General features: G+C 49.8%; 1 protein-coding gene across 17 annotated transcripts in view; it reads right to left on the minus strand.

Moving 5' to 3' along the window:
- Positions 1–25,177, minus strand: part of mctp1a (multiple C2 domains, transmembrane 1a) — a 75,700-nt gene that overhangs the window by 3,039 nt on the left and 47,484 nt on the right. For 4 of the 17 annotated variants that reach the window (XM_029830053.1, XM_029830048.1, XM_029830051.1 and 1 more), the window contains 6 exons: positions 18,233–18,289; positions 13,468–13,566; positions 7,502–7,611; positions 6,697–6,806; positions 6,521–6,618; positions 6,384–6,404 (listed from right to left, as the gene is read on the minus strand). In XM_029830053.1, coding sequence (XP_029685913.1) covers positions 6,384–6,404; positions 6,521–6,618; positions 6,697–6,806; positions 7,502–7,611; positions 13,468–13,566; positions 18,233–18,289 — 495 coding nt within the window. The other 13 variants (XM_029830052.1, XM_029830049.1, XM_029830056.1 and 10 more) reach the window with 13 other exon arrangements.

Genomic DNA, 25,177 nt, shown 5'->3' on the forward strand with positions numbered 1-25,177 from the left:
TGGGACAGTGGCCTATAAGGAGGGATCACACAAGCAAACAGAACAGGGCAAGGCCTCATGGGAAAGCTTGGAGAGACAACAGAGTCGTCCCAGCATGGCTGCATGTTGAGAGGAAGACACGCAGAGATGGGAGGGAGGGAGGGAAGGAAGGAGGGAGGGAGGGAAGGAAGGAAGGAGGGAGGGAAGGAAGGAAGGAGGGAAGGAAGGAGGGAGGGAGAGGGAGGGAAGGAGGGAGGGAAGGAAGGAGGGAGGGAGAGGGAGGGAAGGAGGGAGGGAGGGAGAGGGAGGGAAGGAAGGAAGGAGGGAGGGAGGGAGGAGGGAGGGAGGGAAGGAAGGAAGGAAAGGTGGGGAGGAGGGAGGGAGGGAAAGAAGGAGGGAGGGAAGGAAGGGGGGAGGGAGGGAAGGAAGGAATGAGGGAGGGAGAAGGATGGAGGGAGGGAGAAGGGAGGGAGGGAGGGGAGGGAGAAGGGAGGGAGGGAGGGGAGGGAGAAGGGAGGGAAGGAAGGAGGGAGGGAGAGGGAGGGAGGGAGGGAAGGAGGGAGGGAGAGGGAGGGAGGGAAGGAAGGAGGGACAAGGGAGGGAGGGAGGGAGGGAAGGAGGGACAAGGGAGGGAAGGAGGGAGGGAGGGAAGGAATGAGGGAGGGAGGGAGGGAAGGAAGGAAGGAAGGAAGGAAAGGTGGGGAGGAGGGAGGGAGGGAAAGAAGGAGGGAGGGAAGGAAGGGAGGAAGGAATGAGGGAGGGAGGGAAGGAAGGAGGAAGGAGAGAGGGAGGGAGGGAAGGAAGGAAGGAAGGAATGAGGGAGGGAGGGAAGGAAGGAGGAAGGAGAGAGGGAGGGAGGGAAGGAAGGGAGGAGGGAGGGAGGGAGGGAGAAAAAGAAGCTTTTCCTGTTTAAGTGTTCACACATTGCTCCCAAATAGTGGTGAGGAAGCGAGGATCTAGCATGGTGGAGAGAATTGAACAGCTATAATATTCTAATATTTTAACAGCTGTAATATTATAATATTTTAACAGCTATAATATTATAATATTTTAACAGCAATAATATTATAATATTTGAACAGCTATAATATTCTAATATTTTAACAGCAATAATATTCTAATATTTTAACAGCAATAATATTATAATATTTTAAGAGCCATAATATTATAATATTTTAACAGCTATAATATTATATTATAACATGGACTGTGAAGGTTTTAACACGACAACGCAGCAGCTGGATCAACGATTCCATTGCAAACACACAAACGACTGAAGCGAGCGGTTTCCATCCATAACGAACTTCAACTGGTGATGTCATTCATCACGCTGGGAATACATTAACGAGCTGCTTATGGTGGTGGTGGTGTGTGTGTGTGTGTGTGTGTGGGGGGGGGGGGGGGTATTGGAGTCAGTTATGTTGTCAAAGGTCTCCCAAAACAAAGAGATCAAAGGGATGGATCAAGGTGAGCGAGGGGCCAGGCTGCTCTTGTGGGCGGAGCCATAGGACCGGCCAGCTGTCGCCCCCGTTCCCCAGATCAGAGAGGTCAGTGTATATACATACATACATATATATCCATATATTTACACTTGGACAGTGTAAACGGCTGAGCTGAGGAAGAAACAGCGTCTCAGTGACGGACGCCAGATGTGCGACAGCCCCACAGAGGCTGAGCCTCAAACACCAGCAGACGCCTTCAGACGCACGGATACACGAGTACAGTTGGGAGACGAGACAGTTGGGAGACGCTGAATGGGAATACTAATGGAGACGAAGCGGAGTGGCGTCATCTCCGGGAGCTCTCCCGGGCTGACGCTGTCGGCCACTCTGCCCGTCTGCCTGACTGACACCTCCTCTGATTCTGCCGACAGACACCAAACCCACATCAGAGGGTTCTGTCTCACGGCGGGTCTGTGCTGTGGACGGGAACGGCGCCGTCGCTCCACGCTGGCGGCGAACGAGCCTTTGGCGCCTGTCTGTTACCCACGCCGTCCTCTGTCGTCAGAGAGGACGTGCACTTTATTTTGCCATCAGTGCAACAATGGAAGTGATTGGACTCACACCTGACGTGCACTTTCTTTGCCATCAAACATCTGTGCAAACATAAGTGAGGGGAAAAATGGGCTCGGGAATCAACGGGAAGGAGGACGGGGAAATGACGCAGGTGCAGACGACAGGGGAAGGTTTGGTCCGGGGTGACGGGAGGGACACAAACGGAGAGAGGGAGGGAAAAAAGATAGAAAGACAACAGGGTGGAAACACTCAGCGGAGGCTGGACAGAGGACAGAGAGAGGACAGAGAGAGGACAGAGAGACGGGGATGGACACTGTTGCAGTGGGTGTGTGTGTGTGTGTGTGTGTGAGAGAGAGTTGCTAACTCGACTCTACTTGCTTTAATATTTATATTTTACGCTTCATCTATACTTGCTTGTATAATTAATCTGATAATACGAAGGTACAGTTGACATGCCTCACATATGTAAAGTAAAGTTTACATGTGTAAAGTTTACATATGTGGACACCTGCCTCCCAAAGTCTGTAAAAGAAGCATCAGGAACCAAACTAGGCCGTCGGCGACAGTGAATCTCAGTCTAATATCGACAGCAGATGAAATAGCTGCAGTTGTGATTTATGCCGCATTTGTTAAATTAATTTAGCAACACGTAAGAGTCGGGGCCACATTTGCACTGAAAGTTTACGCCACATATTTACTGAAACGACACCGACGTTTAGACTCAAACTCAGATTGTGAGAAGTCTCCTGTGAGCACAGAGCTGCTCCAATCATGCGCTTGAGTGCTGGAAAAGTGGTGTTTCTGGAGTTAGTGGCCAATACGGCGTTCCCAGGTAGGACGCTGACGAAGGTCGAGAACGGTGACGATTCGTGGAGGAACAAGCAGATGGTGGAATTCTGGAGAAAGAGCTCAGCACCTGAAGCTGCTGGTATTAAACCGGAATTCTCTTTTTTGCCTGTGTGCAGCTCATTCCCACTCATTGTTTCCTGCTGGCTTCACGCTAAAGTGGGACAGGTATCGTCGGGGATCAGTGGCTGTTAGCGGTCCCATTATACGGCCAAACGCCTACAGCAGCGGAAAAAACAGGCACCACAGGCAATTTATTTCCGAGCGCTGACGTTCCTGTCCAAACAAAAACTCTTTGTGAGCGCAGACACACAAAGAAAAGTTTGCGTGTCAGTAGAAAAGTACGGTTTTGTTTCTCGGGAAGAGCAGCAAAGGGGATCAACGGAGGGAAAAGGTGCCGCCGAAACGGAAAAACACATCTCAATCAAACAAACATTTGCTCTCTGAAGAGCTGCCAGTCGTGAGGAGCGGGGTTCAAATGCACCTCACAGGTGACAGGCCCGCCTGACGCTATACCCTGGGCTCCCCCGCTCACCCCAGCCCAACGCACACACACACACGCACACACACACACACACACAGAAGCAACCAAATGGAAAACAGAAGAAAAGCCAGAAGAGGCGAGGAGAAAGTGGGACGTTAGCGAAATGAAAGGAACCAGAATTGGGTGAAAGTGAAAATGTGGTAATGCAGCGAGCACATGAGCAATTTGGTAGTTGGAGTGGGGAGTTTAAAGGAGAGAGTGACGCGAGCGGCGCTGAGTAAAAGGCCCAGCGCTGCTCAGAGGCAGCGCCACCTCGCTCCGCTCCTCTTCCCCCCCCACCCACAAATGTTGACAGTACAAGTGCAAAACAGGTTTTGAAGTTAGCGAAGGGTTGCCGTGTAGCGCTCACCGCGCCTCATTTGAGAGCGCTACCGAAGGAGCGTCCCAGGACCCTGCCGCTCAATCCGCCCCCCTCTCGCCGTGATGTCGCGACGCCAGCGTGGGACGCCACGCAGAAGCCAAATAGGCCAGTCAATCAATGAACTCAACAAAGGCCAAAGAGGCTCATTTGGATATCGGGCTACTCTGCGTTCTTAAACGCGTGTAAAACCGTCTGCTGCTCTTTTCCCCTCAGTTTTATCTCATATGACACCTAATGGAGCACAAGGCTAATTTATTTCATTTGGATTTCACATATCTGCAGAACAGAAGATGCAGCGTCAACTGTGCTCTCGCAAAGAAAAGGAAACGTAAAGAAATGAAAGCTAAAGGAAACACAGGATAAAGACAGAACCCCTCTCTGGTTTAGCCGCCGTGCCTCTGACGCTCGTCACTAGGTGCTAAATTGGAATTCATGCTTATATTTGTACCGCGGGATGGATCAGATGTGTTATACCGTCATAAGAGAATCCTCGGCCCTGTACGTAGGCGCTCAGCAGATAGCTAACGCCGTCCCAACCCTGACCACCGCTTCCACCTTCGGAAGGTTAAACGGGCATGAAGGACCTACTGACGATGGTGTGATGTCATAGGAAGAATAAACTCAGAAAAGCTTCCAACCTAAACAGACAGAACACGTTAAGATCGCTGCTCACAGGGCTGTGATGATTTAACTAAACGGTTCTGGTGGGAAGAGGGTCCAGCGCCTGCTGTGGCGTCCATACATCACCGGGGAGTCGGCCTTTACAGGCCGTTTGACAGTGTTGTTGGGGCTCCAGTGTAACAGATTTAGCCCCGTGACTGCGGCTTTTTGACTTAAATACACATTAAGGCTAAAGACTGTTCCATGTGTAACACTATAAATAATATATATATAATGTATATAATAACACTAATGTGGACGGCCCATTGTATAAAGTCATTAGGACCTCATCAGGTCCAGCTCAACGAGGGCACCTTCAAATGATGTGGAACACACTGAAATACCCCCGACCCACACCACATGCACTACTGCTGTGTGTGTGTGTGTGTGTGTGTGTGTGTGTGTGTGTGTGTGCGTGTGTGTGTGTGTGTGCGTGCGTGTGTGTGTGTGTTTGTGTTGGGTCTGAGGCCCTCGATAGGAGGCTACTTCATTAGTCACTCGGCACAGCTGACATATTTGGCATGTACGCCATGGTCAGCGGGGGCCACGTGCACGTGGAGGTAAGGCGATGCTTCATTTGGAGCCTACAACCTCCTGAAAATGACCCCCCCACTGACCCAGTGAGGTGGGGGCAGGCAATGAGCTGAACAGGGTGGCGCTCAGCGGAGCAGAACGTTCCTGTTTGTGTTGTGTCTCGGGACATTAACAGGAAGTTATTGAGAAACCGTCCCAGGAAGCTCCTGTTCTTTATTAACCGAGAGAACGCGGAAACATCCACGGTCGTTTCCCCGTTCCTAAAATAACGCTGCTGCAAATAGCAAAATTAGTGTCGCCTTTTCACCCTCTTTACTGTCCAAAGCAACTGACTGTCAGTGCACCTGGCAACAATCGGCACGGCAACAGCTGCAGCAGTAACTGTTACAGTAGCACCGACTGGATGCTGGAATGGCAGGCGAAGCCCTGGACACACGTGCTCTGGACCAACGCACCCCCTCCTTCACATAGCCAGCAGGCCCTCATTAGGGGGCTTGTAAAAGCTTCAGTCTTCCCGAGGTTGGGGCCCCTCACCGGGCCCCAGGTGTGTAAGGTGCCTGCACTTCACCCTAGGGGACAGCTCGGGTTCATTTATGTCGACAGCTACCTGCGTAGCGCCCGCTGCTGCGGCAGCCACCGGTGAACTGAGGAACTGTAAAACTGCACAGGGGGCCAAAAAGGGAAGAACTGTGGGTGTGTGGGTGTGTGGGTGTGTGTGTGTGTGTGTGTGTGTGTGTGTGTGTAGGGGAGCAAGGATTATGACCCTGTAAAGATGAAAGCACTAGCGGGCAACAAGCGATCAAAGAGGAAGCGTGTCAGCGCTGATGTGGCAGGGGATTGGTCATATCAGGGGCCCCGGGGTCGCTCGACATGTGTGTTTATCTGTGCACGTGTGAGTGTGTGTTGAACTCAGCACAGCAGGGCTTAACAGCCACAGCGGACACCACTGCTGCTGGATAAGTCAACGACTTTCACAAGCTGCTGCTTAATTGCTGTTTAAACAGCACTTACTCTGTCCTGAGCGGCACAGCACACACGCACACACACACACACACACACACACATTTTACACACCATATTTCACCTAACAAAGCAGCCACAAAGTTAATCTGATCTCACGGTTAATGTAGAAGCAGAGCTGCATGGGGCTGGTTGATTGTTGCTTTACACTGTTTCAATTACTAGCATAACTGGGAGACAGCATGTGTGTGTGTGTGTGTGTGAGTGTGTGTGTGTGTAGCGTATTGAATCAGTAAAGCTAGTTAGATGGCGGTGACTAAACTCAGTGAACCTTATCTCTTTTTATTTTTCCACAGCTCCACATGTGGAGTAAAATAAATTAGATAAGAAAGCTATTATTGGGAAGAAAAAAAAACTGAGAATGACTAAAACAATTAAAGTTTGTGTCTGGGTGGCTGAAAAGAAATGATTTGAGAATAATAACCTGCACAACAGGAGCCAACCGCTGAAAGTATGAAAAGTAGAGATTAGGAGACGAGGAGATGAGGAAAGGGTCCTCAAGGAAGGACTCACTCGCCAGGGACAGACGAGACGGACACGAGTGTGGCGAGCTCCACTCACCACTTGCACGTCCGAGAGCACTCTGGACAGAAAGTCGAGCAGCTCGTTATTGTCAATGGTGTACGGGTCTCTCAGCTTCTTGGTGAATTTATTCACTCCTGGGGACAAAAGGCAGCAAACGAGGAGGTGAAACACCTGGGACGCAGGGTTGAAGCTGCAGCGTGACCTCAACTCACCCCAGACCAGCACGATATATCTGAGAGGAACGAAGAAGACCACGGTGGTGGCCACTGCGAGGGCCACGATGGCCAGCCAGCTCAAGAAAGGCACCGTCCAGTTAAATGTGCTGGAGGAGGAGGAAATAAAGACATAAAGAAACAAACAGGCCGTAAACAGGAGACGAGGCAAAGCGATGGAGTTGATGGAGTCAGTGGGGCCATTTTAATACTTTCCAATATAAACGACCTGATCTGGAGGCCCTTGATCTAGAAATCCCTCACTGTGCCGCCGGCGGGGACTCAAAGCGCCCGTGGATTCCTTCAGGTCAGCTTTGCTGAGTGAAAGTTGGACCTGACTCAAAGCAATTCAGGCTTTGTGTTTGCTAAAATGCTCTCAAGCACACAGAACCGCGGGTCAAAGGTGTTCCAGGCTGATTTAAAATGTTTTTAACTGCGACTCCGCAGCAGAACCCGCGGCCCGGCCGCTGCGGCGCCGCCTTTAATCACAACAAAACTGCCGGCCTTTCCTTCCCTTCGCTTTCTTCACGGAGCTCAGTGCGAGCGAAGGCTCACGTGCACGTGGGAGCGGGCGAGATGTGTGTGTTTTAAATTAGTATGTAGATGAGGTCATGCAGGGTGGAAAGACAGACAGATTGTGTGTTGGTCTCGGGGCCGAGTGTCACCGCTGGCAGCCTTTCCTGGGAGCAGCACCAACTTAGATTCAGGAAGGCGGACAAAGGGATCGGGGCGACCTGGCAACGCAGAACCAGGCTGGAGCGGGCCAGGAGCGGGCCAGGAGCTGAGGAGAAGGCTTACGACTCACTTCTTTATCCTCTCGCCATAGGAGGCCACTTCATCCAGAGCGTTCTGCACGCTGATGCACACGTCCTGAATGGCATAAAGCTTGTTCATGAAGCCCTTTCTCTCCGAGTCCTGCAGCAGGACAGATAGAGATGTGGGGGGGGGGGAGCAGGGACAAGAGGGCGGAAGACATGGAGAAGGAGAGAACGGGGAGAAAGAGGAGACAGGCTGGGCACGGGCGTCCTCGTGAAAACAAGAGATTTTAAATAGCCTCAGAAATGTGGGGTGTGCAGCCAAGCTACCGGATATCCTGCGAGCAATGACAGGCGGCTTCCATTCAGGCCGTAACAGAGATATAGAGTTAGCAGAACAAATCAAAATGTTTCCGTCCTTAAACAGGAACATTTAAATATGTGAAACGTGAGGCAGAATTCAACTGAAAGCCAAATGGATACATCAACGCCTGGGCAACGCCTCCCTGCTCCCGATGCCAAGACGGCTCGGAAGACCAAGCAGAGGCTCCCTTTGTTCCCCTGGCTGGCACACTGTGATGATGTCACCAGCCGTGACATCATCGTCCTCCTTATGAAGGCTGTCACGCACCACGAGGACCTCCGTCTTTGTAAAGTTTTGATGGTCGGTGGTGTGTGTGTGTGTGTGTGTGTGTGTGTGTGTGGGCCTCGATAGAACCTGAAACGACCACAAACAGGTGACGTGTCAGCGGTGCTCATCAATGATGGCGGGGGGACGTGGGCACACGGGATGGAATCCTCATCAGAGATCTGGAACCTCCACAACTCCAGAGGCCTCCACCTTCGGTTACTCCAGGAGGCCGCCCCCCCCACCTCGCCACAGCCCTCCAACTGAGTCCAAAGCCACCCTTTTTTTATACATCAGGTTCGGATAATGTGGAAGAATGGACCGTGGTGCGGCCGGGGCGACCGCATGGACTCCCCCAATAGATGTAATTAGACAGCCTCCCCGGGTTGTTTTTCTTCACGAATATTTTACAAGTCTCCCGCTCTGTCTTCCTCTTCCTCATTCTGGTCTTCTCAGGCCCTTCCTGGGACCATCTGTTTTTCATCGGTCAGTGCGGGGTCCATTGTGCTGGCTGGGCTAGGCCGGGCCCGGTCAGGCTGGGCCGGCTATTTTCAAACTCGGGCCCAGGGGAGAGTGTTTTGAGGACCAAGGGAGTGGGTGTGAGAGAGCATGCGGGGGTGGAGAGGAAAGGTCGGAGGTCAGCGGTGAATAAACCATTGCCACATGCCCCTCGGACTGCGGTCTGACTCATATTTCCTGTCTTCAAAGACAACTGAGGGAGGCAGGAGGTAGCAATAACACAGAGGGCCACGCAGATCCTTGTTTTCCCAGTTTTCCCGCACACTGCGCACATATGGAGCCAGACAACCTGTTCTTAGAATGGAACCCAATCTGCACACAAACACACCCTTCAGCCATGAGATAAGGTTGATGTGCACACCTGGTGCTGCGGTGCAACTCCAAACACCAGGTTTCCCAACCCAGATTACACCAGGAGGCGACAGCTCAGCTGGCTTTAAAACTGCCTGACAGGACCAAAAAAGGTGGTAGATGAAAAGATCATGGTCCCGACAGGAGTACGTTTCTATGGAGACAAGATGAGCAATCAACTGCAATCGTTAAATAGTGGCCTATATTCCATAAAATAGTTTACCATAACCTCTTGGAGTAGAGCCCTTCCTGCTGGACCTGCATGGCTGCACGTTTATTTTCATTCCCTCTAACAAACTGCAAACGGAAGTTAAGAGACAGATCCGGTGCTGGAAACCTTTGTATGATGTCATTTATTAGGAATAATCACACACAGCAAAGGCCGACGTTCTCTCCGACTACGTTTGATATAAACCACGTCTCCACAGAGAGAGAGGGCGCCGTGGCGTTGGGTTAAAGACGTCACACGCAGCGTAAACAGGTGACCAGAGTCAGGAGCAGATCTGGGGAAAGGCATTCTCATAGTTACCATTCATTTAGAATACCCACAACTATAAACACTATACTGGTGCATTATACTGGTGCATTATACTGGTGCACTATACTGGTGCACTACACTGGTGCATTATACTGGTGCACTACACTGGTGCATTATACTGGTGCACTATACTGGTGCATTATACTGGTGCACTACACTGGTGCACTATACTGGTGCACTATACTGGTGCACTACACTGGTGCACTATACTGGTGCACTATACTGGTGCACTATACTGGTGCATTATACTGGTGCACTATACTGGTGCACTACACTGGTGCACTACACTGGTGCACTATACTGGTGCATTGTACTAATATTCTTCGATCCCTTTCTAAGTTTCTTAGTTATCAGTGCAAATATTAATAGCAATAGTTTCTGCTTAGTTAAGAACAGCCAAAAGTGCAGAATGGGTGTTGTGTTGCAGAGGATGTTTATCCTTTTAAATGAGAGGTTTCTGTGCACTGAAGAAATTCTTTGACATCAATTAAGTCTCATCAGGCTGGAAGTGGAGATATTTTGTGAGTGTTTTCTCACAGAAAGGAGCCTTAATTGCACGTCTGCTGTTTAAAGACAATAAATACATCTTGTGGTTATGTCCAACGTTTGCATCATTGTTGGGGTGTGAAAACTCTCAGCTAAACACCAATCAGTTGAGCAGCGAGCCACCCTGGGTGGAAGCGTGTGGGGGGGGGGGGCTGCATCAGGGGAGTGCTCGTATCAGGAGAGGCAGAGATGGGGAGGCTTGTTAAAGTGATGCGCGCTGTTTGCATGTGTTAAGGAGACACAACCCGCAGTGACACCACAGAGCCCAGGGACACTCTCTCTCACAAACAGCCGCGTTAGGCTAACCACGCTGCACTCGGTAAATCGAGGTAAACAAATGTGGTAAACTCACTTGATTAAATATTTAACAAAGGCAAGATGCACAATGTCTCTGCGTACGTGGCTGCTCCATTTTCTTTCAAAGGCGCGGCGTCGCGGCGGCGCCAGTGAGGAAGCGCCGAGTGAGCAGCAGCAAACTTTGCAAAGACAGTTTGCTCTTCACTGACCCGAGGCCTGGAGCTAAATAAGAGGACAATGAGTTGGATCCAGTGGACTCAAATATCTGTCCTACATGCAGCTGCTAGCAAGAGCTATTTGAGTTAGCCCCTGATCACACTGGTGGAGGGTTTTTTTTATCTATAAAAGTGATAAAGTTGTCAGAACGTATCAGCAAAAAGATCCTGAACTAAGATTTCAAGCTGTTGCACATTACTGCTAAAATCGCACCTGCTTGTTGTCGACTTCTTTTGGAACACAGCCTCACGGTGGCAGCACGGTAAAAACTGAAATGTCAAATATAACGCGGCGGGGTGCTAATATGTGGCTCCCAGAGGGCGTTCCCAAAAGCACTGATGATCATTTTCTACCTGCACTGAGGAGCTGCTTCGCTCACATTTCTACCAAGAAAGGAATTGAGCCACGATGGAGAAGCAGCCCAGTGGCGTTTTCTTGTTCATTAATGAAGATGCTACGTTCCAGCGCGCGTATATGAACGCAGAAACATGGAATTGGCTGGTAGACAGTTCAGTCATGTGCTGGATGATTGATCCCCAATCAGAAACATCAGATTTAATTTTCAATTGGGACTTTCTAAGGGTTGAAACGATGCTGTGTCTGTTCCAGACATTAGCCACCACAGTGAGGATCAGCAAGTCTCACATTCTTCCCACTGGGACCTACAAGCAGCCTCCGACGTTCCCGAGCAACCTGGCACCTCCGCAGCACCCCATGAAAGAAGCAGCTGTTCCTGCAGTTTTAATAAATATTTTATCCAGTGCAACTAAACTATGGCTGAACGTTGGGAATACATCTTTATTTCCTCCCTCCATGTTTTAGTATAAACACATAAATAGCTGTTTATCAGGGTTCTGACATTCTTTGCACGTCCCGCCGGCTCACATGAAGCTACTCGCAGGTGTGTCCCACTCCCGTCGGCCCAAACGGACACGTGTGTGTGTGTGTGTGTGTGTGTGTGTGTTTAGTGCAGTGTGTGTGCTGCCAGTTAAATGTTAGCTCACTGATGGAACAGGAGCGTGCTAACGCAGTTTGGCGGTGCTTTATTTCCAGCTTGACCTCTGCTTCTCATCCTAAAGAGAAGGTTCCTGCTCTTACGGCTCTAATGTGTCTGGTTGGACGGAGGCTGCTTGATCATCTTCACCCATCGCCCCCCCCCCCGGGCCTTCCATCAAGGTCGGGTCCACACAGTCCCAGCTCCACAGCTTCTGCACCCCATCACTTTGCTTTGCTCCCCTCCCAGAGAACGCCGGCCGCCCCGAACCCCCTCCAGCCTTCTGGGTTCCCCCCCACCTTGCTTCACCTTTGCGCCCCTGCGCCTGCGCCCCCCTTCCTCCGTCCTTCCCAGATCTGGCGTGGCAGCGTGTGATGAATGAGGCATTACTCTTGTCCTCTGCTGGCCTGCTTTCCCTGCCACAGCCCATCGTCCCCCCATCTGTCCTACCCCTCTCCTGGCTCCTGGAACCCTGTGGGACTGGGTGGGCTTCAAACATATGCTATCCCACACATTGTTTTCCATACAAACTCTCATGTTCTCATTTTATTTTTTCCATACCTTAAGATGAGAGCAAAACTGCTATATTTATAGATCAGGTAATTAGAGAAAAAAATACAGTAACTACTTGTTGTTTTTTTTTGTTTCTCTAAGGTGGAGCATCTATCAAAAATGAACTAATTAAGATTTGTACCTCTGCTATACACCCCCCCCCCATTCATCAACCCACATCTTCCCTTTGTTTGGCTTAAATTACATCTGATTCATCACCCGTGTCTGTAAACCTCCATCTTGCTAACTTTGGCATACCTTTAATTACATATTCATGTTCAGAGAGACGCAGGCAATGGAAACAGCTGTAACAGCCACTGTTTTAAACTTTGTTTTGGTAGGGAAGCGGGAGTGCAGCGCTATGAAGTGAAGGGATCACGTCTTCAAAAAAGTAAATAAAATATGCATCCTCTCTGTGCTCATTACAGATTTATGACTCTTGTTAAAAGAAAAGGTGGCGGCTGCCTTCCAACATGTCTGACTTTCAAATTCAGACGACACGGCTGTCAAGTGTTGTGCTCCACATTCTGTCCAATGAGAGACCAGGGGGGCTGCGAATGTGCCATCTCCCACACCCTATTTGGAGAGAGTTACTCTGGGTGAACGAGAACACACAAGAACTCCTCACCTACGGTGTATCGAGAGCTTATTGCAGCCCTTTGATGCATAGTTCATCAGTCAGAAAGTTCAGTTGGTTCAGCCGCTTGTGTGTGTGTGTGTGTGTGTGTGTGCGTTTGTGATGTGATGCAGAACAATAAGAGTTTGGGGGAAGACATTGCTGCATTAGGCATAATGAGCATTGGGATTTGCTCCAGCTGTATGAAATAGTTTTGCTGTCTCTGTAGCAACTTTTAAGGAAAAGCGTTCAGAGACGCGTTTCAAATCACCCCATCGCCCACGTCCCCGCGCGTCCCCGCGCGTCCTCGCGCGCTCACACACCGACACACACGCACGCGGCCCAAAGGTGCAGAAGCCATGTATCATTATCATCTAAAACAGACTCCGTAACGACAAATGAGGCGTCGAGCATCACTGGGTGTGATCGATGGCCTCGTCGTCCCGCCACAACACCCATCAGGTCAAACCGTTCAGGAAATGAGCAACGTCGCCCTCTAACACCCCAAAGCCAGAAAGGCCCCCACCCCCCCAGACGGCACTACAGCAACGCAGGGAAGCTAAAACACCAGGAGCCCATTTCTACGCTGCAGCCACACCGGGGGGGGTGAAGGTGGGGTTTGGTTGGGAGCGAACATGCAGTCGGTGGGTGCTCGATGAGATGGAGAGGACAGGCACCGAGCGCGACCCCCCCATCTCCGTTAGAAACCAGCACCACAGCACGGGGAGACGTACCAGAGCCACACACACGCCCACTTACCACCATCGCCCGGATCCCCTCAAAGTGCCAGGAAGCCAACATATCCTCAAGGACACGGTTACTACCCCCGCTGTCCTCCCAGGGGTCGGCTTTAGGGTCCTTGTGGATAAATTACAGTGAAATCGACTCTTTATAAAGCAGCTTTATCAAGGAAGGACAGAAACAAGTATACGCATGGTGTGCAACCTGGTGTTTATCAACTTGTAGACGACAGTTCTCCACTTCAGTGTAAATATTAACTCAGCTTAGTTTGGGCTTGAAGGTAACTTCATTTTATTGATAATGTAAGAATTTAGATTTAAGTCATCTGAGACCAGCTGTGCAAAAACGACGCGTCTTGTTTGGAATAACGAAGGGCCAAAGTTAAGAGTTTAGGGAGCAGAGATGCGTCAGCAGGGAGGAAGCTCCTGATGTGTGTGTGACAGAGTGTGTGTGTGTGTGTGACAGAGTGTGTGTGTGTGACAGAGGAGAAACAAACAATGCAGTGTATCACCCCCCCCCCCAGCCTCGTTCACCCTCCCTTTCCTTTTCATCCCTCTTTCTATTAGCGAAACGTGATTAAAATGCAGCTCCTCTCTGCTGAACACTGGAAAAAGGAAAGAAAAACGACAGCGAGACGGGAGGAAAGATGAGGCGGAAAAGCAACTTTTGCAGCAACAGTTTCCATTTTTCACAGACGTGAAAAACACACAGACACTCAAACTGTTCTTTCTTCCCTCGTACCCCCACCACACGCCCCCCCCCAACAGCACTGCAGACTCAATAGCCTCCCCGGAACAACACTTCACTCCCATTTTTATTTCAAAGCATTATTCAAATCCCCGTGGCTCCCTTTAGTCCAGGGACATTACTGGCTGTATATCGTCCCGGAGCAGCACGAGGGGCCGAGCGAGACGTGCCGGGTTGGGGAGGTGCTGTGGAGCACGCTAACACGCAATGGCTCCTATTTAGCACTTTCAAGAGCACCGAGGCTGCTAACGGTACCGCGAATAGGTCGCAGGTGAGAAAGGGATGGAAATCCACAGAAAGGCATCAAGAGAACGCGGAGAAACGCCGTGTCAGGACCAGGAGCTGGAACTACCCGCAGTAGCACGCCGACCATGAGGCCGCTACTGAACGCACACGTGCAGAGGCGTGCATGAGCACTATTGATGGGAAGGATAAAGAGGTAATGTGGTAGAGAAAGAGGGCTGTGTGGGGGCAGAGGTCATCAAAGTCCAATCAAGAATTACTGGTCCTACATCTTAATGAACTATAACCGTTTTGAACAACTACCTGGGTCAGGAATAGCACACCAAACTGTTCCTAAATAAAACAATAACACTAGTTGATTCTCATGAGGAGTCACTGATCAGACAGGTGAAATACGTTGCTTTGACCCCGATATGGTCCTGGTATTTGACCCTCAGGTTTGATCTTTCTACTATCTACTAGCATTTTTGGGATGTGGGGGCATTTTAGCTGGTCCTCACAATCACCAAGGACTGATTGAGGGTAGAACTGGTTAAGATTTGGGGGTTGTCGGTTAGCTAGGGTGCGGGTAGGGAGCTGGAGAAAAAAGTCCTCTCAAAGATAGAAGTACAAAGATGTGTGTGTGTGTGAGAGAGAGGGGGAGAGAGAGCGAGAGAGCGAGAGATAGGCCGATAGATGAAGAGAAAGAGGGGGGAGCAGCGAGCAGTAAGCCTGTGAGCAGGACATGATTGCGGTGTGTATCTTATCTGTGTCAGGTCCTCCTGAGGCTAGTGGAGCCTAGCTGAACGGAGCACAAGCGCTTCAGTGACCAGTCAACCGTGTGAGCGTAATCTCTCTACTCCTTCGGTCTCCCTCCCTGCTCGCTCTTTTTTTTCCTGTAAGCCCACACCACGTCCCCCCTGGGAGGCAACTGAGCCACTTTACACACAACATCGGGATAAATATTGTGATCTGTGGTGTTTGCATCAGTGGCCATCGGGATAAACGCTAGCTAGCAGAGTGGCGCTGCTCACCTGTGGAAGGCTCACATCATTTTTAACCAGCCTCAAAAATCAATCTGAACGCGGAAATGATCAACCGTTTCATCTTCCCAGCCCGACTTCAGTATTTCTCATGACCTGGAAAAGTTTTTGCCAATATTTTATATGCAAGACTCTCTGTGAACTCCGAGACTCTGCCTAAACCTTTTTTGACTTCTTGAATTAATAAAAACTACACTGTACACTAAAAATTTCATTTCACACCAAGATGACATCCTTTCATGCGAAAGCTGGGTCACATGTGAATGTAATATTTCAATAAATGTCTATGTATTTGAGCACTAATGTACTCTCCAGGAGTAAAATGGGCTTATGAAATGTTTCAGCATGTAAAATGCTGTTTTTCTACAGAATAAAGGCCTGGCCCAAACACTGCTAGGACATTGTGAGTCAGCCAGAATTCCACACTGAAGGTCATAGCAAATACATAAACTGTATGGTGGGGGGGGTGGGGGGGAGGGGGAGGAGGAGAGAAAAAATCCTTCTTTCACCCGTGAACCTGCCTGCTTGAATTTTACTGGCAAAACATCTCATCAATTAGTCTGGATGCAGGCTTTGGTTGAGAAGAAGTGACTAATATCTGTCCGAGCACCCAAACTGAGGCACTTTTCACGTCTGCTCGGCAATCTGTTAAGTCAAAACACATGTGGTGATCCAAGGCAAGACGCCTGCGAGGGGTCCTCTATGCAATGAAAAACAGGTGCTCCACTTTTTGGCCATGTAATACCCCATTTAGCCTCTGGAGCAAAGGTTAGCCAGCTAATAGCTGCCTTGTGGTGCAGCGGGGGGAGCAGAGCACATGGCTCGAGTAAACATCTGGGACAGATTGTACGTACTTGCAACATATGCTTCAAGTTCAATTAAAATGAGGCCTTGGCATATTTATTAATCTTTTTCCCCCCTCTCCTCTTTCTCTTCTTCCTTTTCTCCCCTATAGGCACATGCCATAAAAGAGGCCTCCGTTGACCTATCCTTCTTACTCATGCTTTACCTCATTTTCAGCATTTCTTTTTTTTTTTTTATTAAGCCCTGAAACTCTATTTGTTCGGCACTTATGGTTGGAGTGGGAGCCCAGGAAGGCCGGTGAGAGATAGAATATGTGCCGATATGAAAGGAAGAAAAGGACAGGGCTGATGGAGGGAAGGGCAAAAGGAGAGTGGGAGGGGACAGACACACAGACCAAGAAAAATGTCCCCTTTTCCACTTCCCTACAGCTCAAATGAAATGTTAACAGTTGAGGGGAGCAATAGATCAAAATGTATGAAGCCAGAGTTGGTAAATTGTAGCCTTTGTGGCGGGGCTGCTATCCAGCGTGGCAGCCCCGTGTGAGCGCAGGGAGCAAGGACCTCTTATGTGGAATAATCAGCTCTGCATCGAATCTTTCAGAGGGTGCAGAAGCTGCTGCGGCTGCACCTCATTTCAATATGAAAGTCCCTGAGATTTTTCATATAATCTACAGCTTTTCAAATGTCCCTATTTGTATTTTTCCCCCTCAGAGAGGGAGGAAGGAAGGAAAGCAATGAGGGAGGACAAACATAAAGGGGTTAAAAATGGAAAAACCTTCCAAGGTTGCACGGTGCATATCTTCAGTCGGTCCCCCCCGCCCCCCCGGTACATTTCTGCCTCACAAGTTCACAGGCATGAAACTTTCCTTCTTCTGGCTGTGGGAGAGGATGTGAGGCTCACGTATCTGTGTGTGCTCATCACCAGGCTGCTCTGCCCGGCTGACTGATTGCCAGGATGACTGTTTGACCATCTGCACTAGAGATGTTTTCTTCCCTCTATTTTCCCACCTTTTGTTCACTCTGCACTCACAACCCTTCAGAAATGAGAGAGGTTACACTTCTACAAGTGTATCCAGCATAGTGTCCTCAGGCAACATCATTTTCAAACATCAAATTGTCCGGTCAAAGGCCTCCACCATTACCATCACGAATGGCCAGAATTTCCATCCAAAAATATCACCAAAACAGGCCGCGCCGTTTATCCCGCTTAGCCTGCTAACCTTTATATGACTGGAGCGTGGCTGCAGAGCTTCTGGCATCACCTCGAAGTCATATTCCATCTACATCAATCATTGGGCTTTTTACTTTTCAAAATAAAGCGCAGTGATTTTAGAAGGAAAAAGTGTTTTTTTTTAACACTACTTGACTTGAATCCGACCGGACTGCGATCATTTCAGTTGCCGTGAAACACTAGAAAACCACAGAGAGGTGCCATCTTACCCCCCCTTCCTCGGTAGCGTGGTACAGAGTTCTACAGAGTCGCTCTTCCTGCAGCGTAAACGAGCAGAGGCAGTAAAGCAGCCACCTGTTGCTACCTGAGAGTGTCTGGACAAGCACAGATGCTGTTTTACTGGAACATAAAGGAGCAGTGAACACACCTAAAGAGCTAACTAAGCAGTTTATGTGGCTGCGTGTTCTCAGGAAGCGGGGCTGGAGCACGTTAGCGGCGTAAAAATCCAGCAGCTATGCGAGAGGGGCGGGGGGGGGGGGGGCAGGAGGAAAAAACAGTAGATCCAACTGGCAGCAAAAGAGCAGAAGAGAACCAGGAGAAAAGGGAGAAATGTGAAAATCTACAAAGAGAACGTTCAGAAGGTTGAAAGGTTGTTCAATCTTGGTCGACGTGTTTGTGCCTCAGGCAGGAACGACTGCACAGATGAGGCGATGTGGGGGGGGGGGGGGGGGGGGGGGGGGGGGGGGGGGGGGGGTGTGTGCAGATGTGACCGCAACCCTGACACAAGACATAGTTACCTTGTCATCTTTGTCGAAGTCCTCGTCCTCGTCCTCCAGCAGGTCCTCCACCGCTTGCTGCGACATGAAGGAGAGAGAAAAGAGAACTTCTCAGAAACGTCGGCCCGTTTCTGACACTTGGAGATCAGCACACGGTTCATCAAGGGCGCAGCTCAACGACTCTGGTTCTGAGCTGGTCAATGAGAGGCGTGCGCACGTATGAGACGGTGCGTGCTCACGCGTCCCCGGCCTCAGAATGATTCACAACTTAATTTTAGCGACGGTCTGTTGTTAAAACGTGTTGAGACTTTTGGAAATGTAAGCAAACGCTCGGCTCAGACCACTCAAACCCGACGGCACAAAGGCGTTCGGATCTAGAAGCGTTCGGCGAGGCGACACAGCGGCCCCTCTTCTTCTTCTTCTTCTTCTTCTTCTTCTTCTTCTTCTGCTTCTTCTTCTGCTTCTGCTTCCTCTCTCTTTAAACTCTGCACTCGTCCCCTGACTCTGCCGTGAGATACAGGAGCGAAGGAGGAAAACACCAGCATCTATCTGCTTCATCGGTCCACAGCTGGAGCTGGTGGCAAAGCCAACGCGATGTAGACAACACAGGAACGTGCACGTGCACGTGCTGTGAACCCTGCATCTGAACAGGTAAACTGGCTGATCAGGTAAACTGTGCAGCCTCCCAGGTCAGACTCCTCGTGCACGACCTCTTGACGCGCAGCATCACAAGGTCACACTGCGGTTCCAAAGTGACAAACACAAACGGCAGCAGACGAAGCCGCCATCCCATAACCACCTCCTCAACCTAGTTTAGAAAAATCCCCCAATCATTACTTAACGAGACAATGGCTTTTGTCCTTTTTGTTTTTCATCGGGACGGGTGGGGGGGTGGGGGGGGGGGCTGTGGCGGCTGACATAAGCCTCTTATGTAAATGCAGCTTCCCACATAAACAAAGGGAAGTTCGGAGGCAGAGTTGAGAGGGGAGAGTCAACGGCGTGCTTGCGTGCGTGCGTACGTGCGCTGGTGTGTGTTCTTCCAGCTGCTCTGCATCACGATGGGACGACGCTCCTCCTTAGAAATAGGCTGCAACTGGTATTTCCCACTTCTTTGGGAATCCGCTCCAGTCCCTAACAACTGGCTGATGGATGGAGGTTCGCACCCTTTCTGCTCCACTAAGTGAGGGATGGATGCTGCCGACGCCGTAGCACCAACACACGGCTAAACAAATGAACTATAACTGTTTATAAAGTCGTCATGGTTCCTTTCCAAAGCCTTTCACCCAGGCCAAAAGACAAACATAATGGATCCCTCCACACGCGGGCGCTTCCAGGGCACGCCTGGCACGCGCTCCCAACTTTAAACAAAGGGAATGAGCATGAGCTCGCTGCAGAAGCACGACCCAGAGACAGAGGGAAGGATAGCGTCGTTTGTCTCCCTCCCTTCTACCGCCGCTGGTTACAGAGAGGAGACATGTTTCCCGCAATGAGACACAGTGTAAAATTAATAAATAAAAAGGCAGCGAACGCATCAGCTGCCCCGAAGATTGCCAGGCTAAATGTGTGCACTGAAGCTGACTGAGGGAGGATATAAATTACCTCAGTGTCGCCTCTGAATTCCAAACATCTTCCTCTTCTCTTCCTCCCTCTCTTTCTCTTTCTCTCATCCTGAGACCCGTTTGGTGCATGAAATCGTTTGTCTGCTTATCCCCCATTATCACGTTGTTTGAATTACTATCATTACAGCGCGGCGGCATCAGAACCTTCCTGTTGACAGGATCGTGCAGGGCTCACACTGCCTGCAGAGCTGCTCCAGTCAATTCAGCTCTCAGGTGGGGATTAACATATTCAAGTGTGTTGGGATCATACGGGGATGATGCAGGCTGCTCTTACAGATTCCACTGGGCCCCTAAATACGTGCAAAAATGGCTAGAAAGTGAATTACAAATACATTTAAGGACAATGACAAATTGAGTTGAAATTGCTGTAAAATGATGAATATTTGTGTGCTCAGAAGTTAGAAAATACCGTTCAGGCTTTTTTTATTACAGCTTTTACTAAAAAACAAGAGGTTACCAAAACTCTGGAACATTTGTATTTATGGTGATTAAGTTAAAATACATTCACAGAACTAGCAAAGAAACAAAGCAGCCACATCCGCTGGTTTTGTAAAACTGTCGATTAAAACTGCCATTTCACTTTTCATCGAATTCTTCAATCTCAGCAAACTTGAAGGGGCGTTTTGTGCCTTTTGATGCGGTTCCAGAGTGAGGGAAGACTTTTCAGACTAAAGCAGACAACAATTTAAAGATCTACAGGGCCAAATATCCTGTTGAACCTTTTTAGGACTGAATTGTCCAGGAGTTACTGATTAAAATGTTGAATAGGCCCCTGAGCTGCAGCAGGAGCTGGAGACACCATTGGACCAGTGTCCAGAAATGGTCTTTGTGTCTCCGTCTCCGTCCCCTCTCGCTCCTCCCAACCTCCCCAATGACATCCGCAGGGGGAATTGATGGTTAGGCAGACGGCTCGGCCAACACGAAGATATACTTATTCCGCTCCTTTTTACGCCCATCTCTGCAGCCCCCCCCCCCTTGGATACGTGAGGGGGTTTTAACCTCTCCAGATGCTGAGGTTCGGCCCAACGGTTGGTTAGGGGGCTTTCAAGGCCCTATTTGGTATGCACCATCCATGCACGTAGGGGTACGTGCGTATGGATGTGTATACTGCCTACACCAGGGCTTCTGCAGACTGGGGGAGGGCTGCAGGTCCGATAAGGGCTGCTGGCTGAGTCTGGCTGACCCGTGCGGGCCCTTCACAAGCTGTCAGAGTCATGGCCCTCAGAGGGGGGCCTTTCCATCTGCGTTGCCCCAGCCAGAGTTGGCTCAGCAGGCTGCCGGCTCGGGGTGAGGGTAGGGTGCTTACAAGAGCTGGAGGCTTGTGGGTGGTGGGGGGGGGGTTGTTGGAAACAACACCAAATCTGTGAGAAGTCCAGGCTATCGACTCACGGGAGCCTAATGAAAACGTCTCTTATTTGCTGTCAAATCTGCAAAGATGTTTAGTCAGAGATTCAGCAGCCGTCCAAGAAAACCACCGTCGACCGTGTCAATAAAGAGTCGGTCAGAGAAGAGTCGGGGCGCACTCGATGCGTAATCTGGCGCACAAACACAGTTTCATTTGACTGCCGAGCTCAAATCCTGGGCTCTGCTTTATAGACAAAACAACAACAAGCACGGTGGCAGACACCCGGAGCTTCAGACGCCGCTCAAGAGCGCCGACAGTCGCAAAGGTTCAGCGGGATAAACGAAGGCAGACAAACGGAGAGAAAAAGAGACAAGGCGATGAAAAAGGAGGCTGGGAGGATTCTGCCGCGGCGTTCCTGATGCTCCCGATGCTCCCGTCCTGCTTCAAACGGTGCCCGTCGCCTGTCTCTCTGCCTGCCAGCCTGCCAGCCTGTCTGCCAGTTTAGCGGGGAGAGGAGCGGAGATGAGCGCGGCGATGCCGGGGCGGCACGGGGGAAATCAGCGGGGCACAGGCGCTCCCAGTTAAAAGTGACATGACCTTTTGATTTTGTCACCTGTCACCAACTGCCATGTCTGAGTCTGCGCTGAGGAGCGCCTGCCATCTACCGCTGCCTCCGTCTGCCTCCCTCTCTCTCAATACCTCTCTTCTTTCCCCGTCTCTTTCCTCATTCTCCTTTTCCTCCCAGAGCTGCAGTTTTCTGGAGGAAATGTGGAGGTGTGACTTTCAGGAGGAGTTGAGGCATAATAGGCAGAGTTCACTTTAGACTCGCAGCTTTTTACCCATATTTATTTTTCCTCGCCTGCTTTGTTTATGGCTCCTAATGAGAGCAGATGTCAAGACGGAGCATGTTTAGGAGGGATTTCCTGTTTTGTTCAAAATCAGGAAGAAAAACTAGAATTGATAACAATGGCAGTGCTTTTGTCCCCGATGATACGATGCGATATGAAATCATCCATTATTACTGTCTTGGAGATAAAATGAAATGGCTTTTATAGCAGTGAACCATATAGTGCTGTCACAATGAGTGAGTCACGGGCACAAAAGTGGGGGATTAAACTAATACATGCAGAAATATGTAGATTAAAACACAAAGTTGGAGCAAAGTCTTTCTTTTAAATTAAAAGATGATGGCAAAGCTCTCTTGAGCAGATTAAATTTATGTGAAAATGTTATCAAACTTGCAGGTTGCAAGTAGTCAGCACTGCTGGAAGCACATTTGTGAGTGTGATGTATCTACAGGCCATTAGAGTTCCCGCTTGTGTAATTGGCTGGCAGATCCAGCGGGTGAATCCACGTAATGGTCTGAAGCCTGGGATAAAGAGGACGCTCCTCCAGTGTCACGAGGCTTAATTGCCCGTCCAACCAGGGTAGAAAGAGACATCACCGTGTTCGTGCACATCCCCTCTACAGGAGCCCGCGCTGAAATCAACACCTTCATAACATCTGGCCGGGGCCTTTCTGGGCCAACGGAAGTCGGGCTATGGGGATGTGCTGGGCTCCTGGAGCTCGACGCACACCCCTCTCCTGCATGCTAGCCTTCTCCTCCTCCTGTCCTCTAGCTGACCCAGCCTTGATTTCAGGCCTGGGAAGGATGGAAGCCCCAAACTGTTTCGCTTTGCAAAATAAGATCAAGACGGAGATATCACTGAATAAGATCCTCCACGCAAGTCCAAGAAAGACAGAACGGACCTTCGTGGGTAGGACGTCATGGGCTGTGAATGCTAAAGCGGCGTCCCGCTTTGCATATATTCAGTAGCGGAGACGGTCCTCTCCTTTGTTTGCTTCAGCGTGTTTTGCTGCGACTCGCAGGTCAGCGAGCAGCGTTTGAGAGGCGGGGTTCACGGGTCAGAGTGCTACATGATAAAAGAAGGGGTCAGCGACCTCGCTGGTGCGCTGACTCCTTTAATCGCTGTTCTAAGGATGCTCCGACTGCTTAGCAGGTACCGGTCAAGGTTGGGGCTCTTGCGAGAACCACTGATCTGGGATCTGTTTGCAGAGCAGCGTGTAACCGCAGAATAGTCAGTGACCCTGGGTGGTGAGCCGCACATGTAGCCAGAACCGTGTTTGTTTATTCGCCATCGACTGTGGGCGTGATCAGAGAAGGGTCCTCACATTGAACCCATCAGAGGAAGCAAGGCCATTCAGTTCATTAGCAAGCGAGTGCGTTTCTTTTTTCCCCTGCAGACCGCTCTCTGTCTCGTCCTTCAGAGGGAGTTCAGCAGAGATTCCTTTGGCATTACCCTCACTGCAGGAAAACGCAGCTCTCCGGATGCTGACCCTCACTCTGCACGACACAATGCATTAATCTGCTCTGCTCTTAGTAATTAGAAAAGCGTCTTCCCTTGTTTTCTGTTTCATTCTCTTCTGCTCCCTGCCAAGTGTGAGAGGGAAACAGTGAGTCGCCCGTGACTTCAGCCTGATAAAGGCTTGGAAGCAGAATGCAGGGGACCGGGAGAGGAAGTGAGCACCGCTGATACTCCGCGCTCCCCCCTGCACCGTGGATCTGAAAACAAACAGGGACAGGACTCGGGGGAGGCTTGTGTCTGTGCATGTGCTGCATTTGGAAGCACAAATGCCTAAAAATAATGAATTCCTCCACCGATGTATGTTGCTCTTACGGCGCGTATACAGGATTGACAGAAATCAGTTACAGCACAAATAACGACGGGGGGATTTGATTACGGCGGTGGGAGACAAAGTTCATCACATTTCTAAATCCGGAGGTAAGATAAGACCCGAGAGATGACGAGTGTCAGGGAATCTGCCTCCGCCGCTCGTTACGGCGCCGCACAACCGCCACACGCAGCAGGAGGAAAGGTTGTTTTAATAGTGCTAATCTTTGACATTTCATCCCATTTTCACAGGATATATTGTGGGAGAGCAGTCATGCATATGTATGTTCATGTATGTACACACAGAACGACAGACTACACACACGTTTCCTCACACAGATAACCTTTATCTCTGTGTACAGACTCTGGCGTTTTCTCCCCATAAATATATGAATTCCATGCAAACTCACACCTGGAGCGCCACACGTATGCGTGCACGTTCCCGCTCCTGTGCTTGTGTCTTAACCATCCTGAATCATAACCATAGAATAAAACACACACCACTACGTAAATCCCACCACCAGAAAACAGAATATTCAGATATACGGGATCCTTTTGCCACCGTCTCTTGACTGCGTATACGCCGCTGAATACGCCACCACGGCTAAATTAGGCTCCGTAAAGCCTCAGATTGGGAGAAAATGAAAACAAGAAGGTGAACACTGTTGGCTACACTGGATGGAAACGGCCCTTCAGTTCTGTTTCCATCCAGCAAAACTGGCATCAGCCCTCGCAGAGAGCAGGAGGGTCCCTGTCGTTACTGTGTGACAATAAACCAACAACGAAATAAAATGTAAATGTAACAGATAGGCGTGATTAGAGGAGTGATATTCGTGTCTCCTCTCCTCGCACAAAACAGCGCGTCACGCTAAGGTACTCGCCTTACGAGTATCCACACCATCAGCGTGCGTTAATGTTCCAGCTCATTCCTGAAGGCACTTGAGACACAATGGTCTCATTCAGGGAGTGGAGAAAGGCAGTTCTGCTCTAAGTAGCAGCACACTGTACTTCCTTACACATAACATGAGTGGCACATTAAGAAATAGAAAACAATTGTCTAATTTTACTTAAAAAGTCGCTGGGTAAAAAAAAAAGGAGGTCTAAATATATTTAAGCAGCAGGTGTGGGGACCAAATATCCATCCCAGACTCAGTCTGAGGTTTTTTTGTCAAGCAATGTCGCCATCTACAGGTCAGCCCGAGTATCCTCTGCAGGCTGTTGTTTTTGTTGGTCTACTTAAAATTGAATATATGCACATACACTTTTGTTTAACTGGCATGGGTCTATTTTATGCGGGGAAATCTGTTTCATTATCGCAGCGGAAGCTCTT

The sequence above is a fragment of the Takifugu rubripes genome, chromosome 21, assembly GCF_901000725.2.
Source record: "Takifugu rubripes chromosome 21, fTakRub1.2, whole genome shotgun sequence".
Classification (NCBI taxonomy): Eukaryota; Metazoa; Chordata; class Actinopteri; order Tetraodontiformes; family Tetraodontidae; genus Takifugu; species Takifugu rubripes.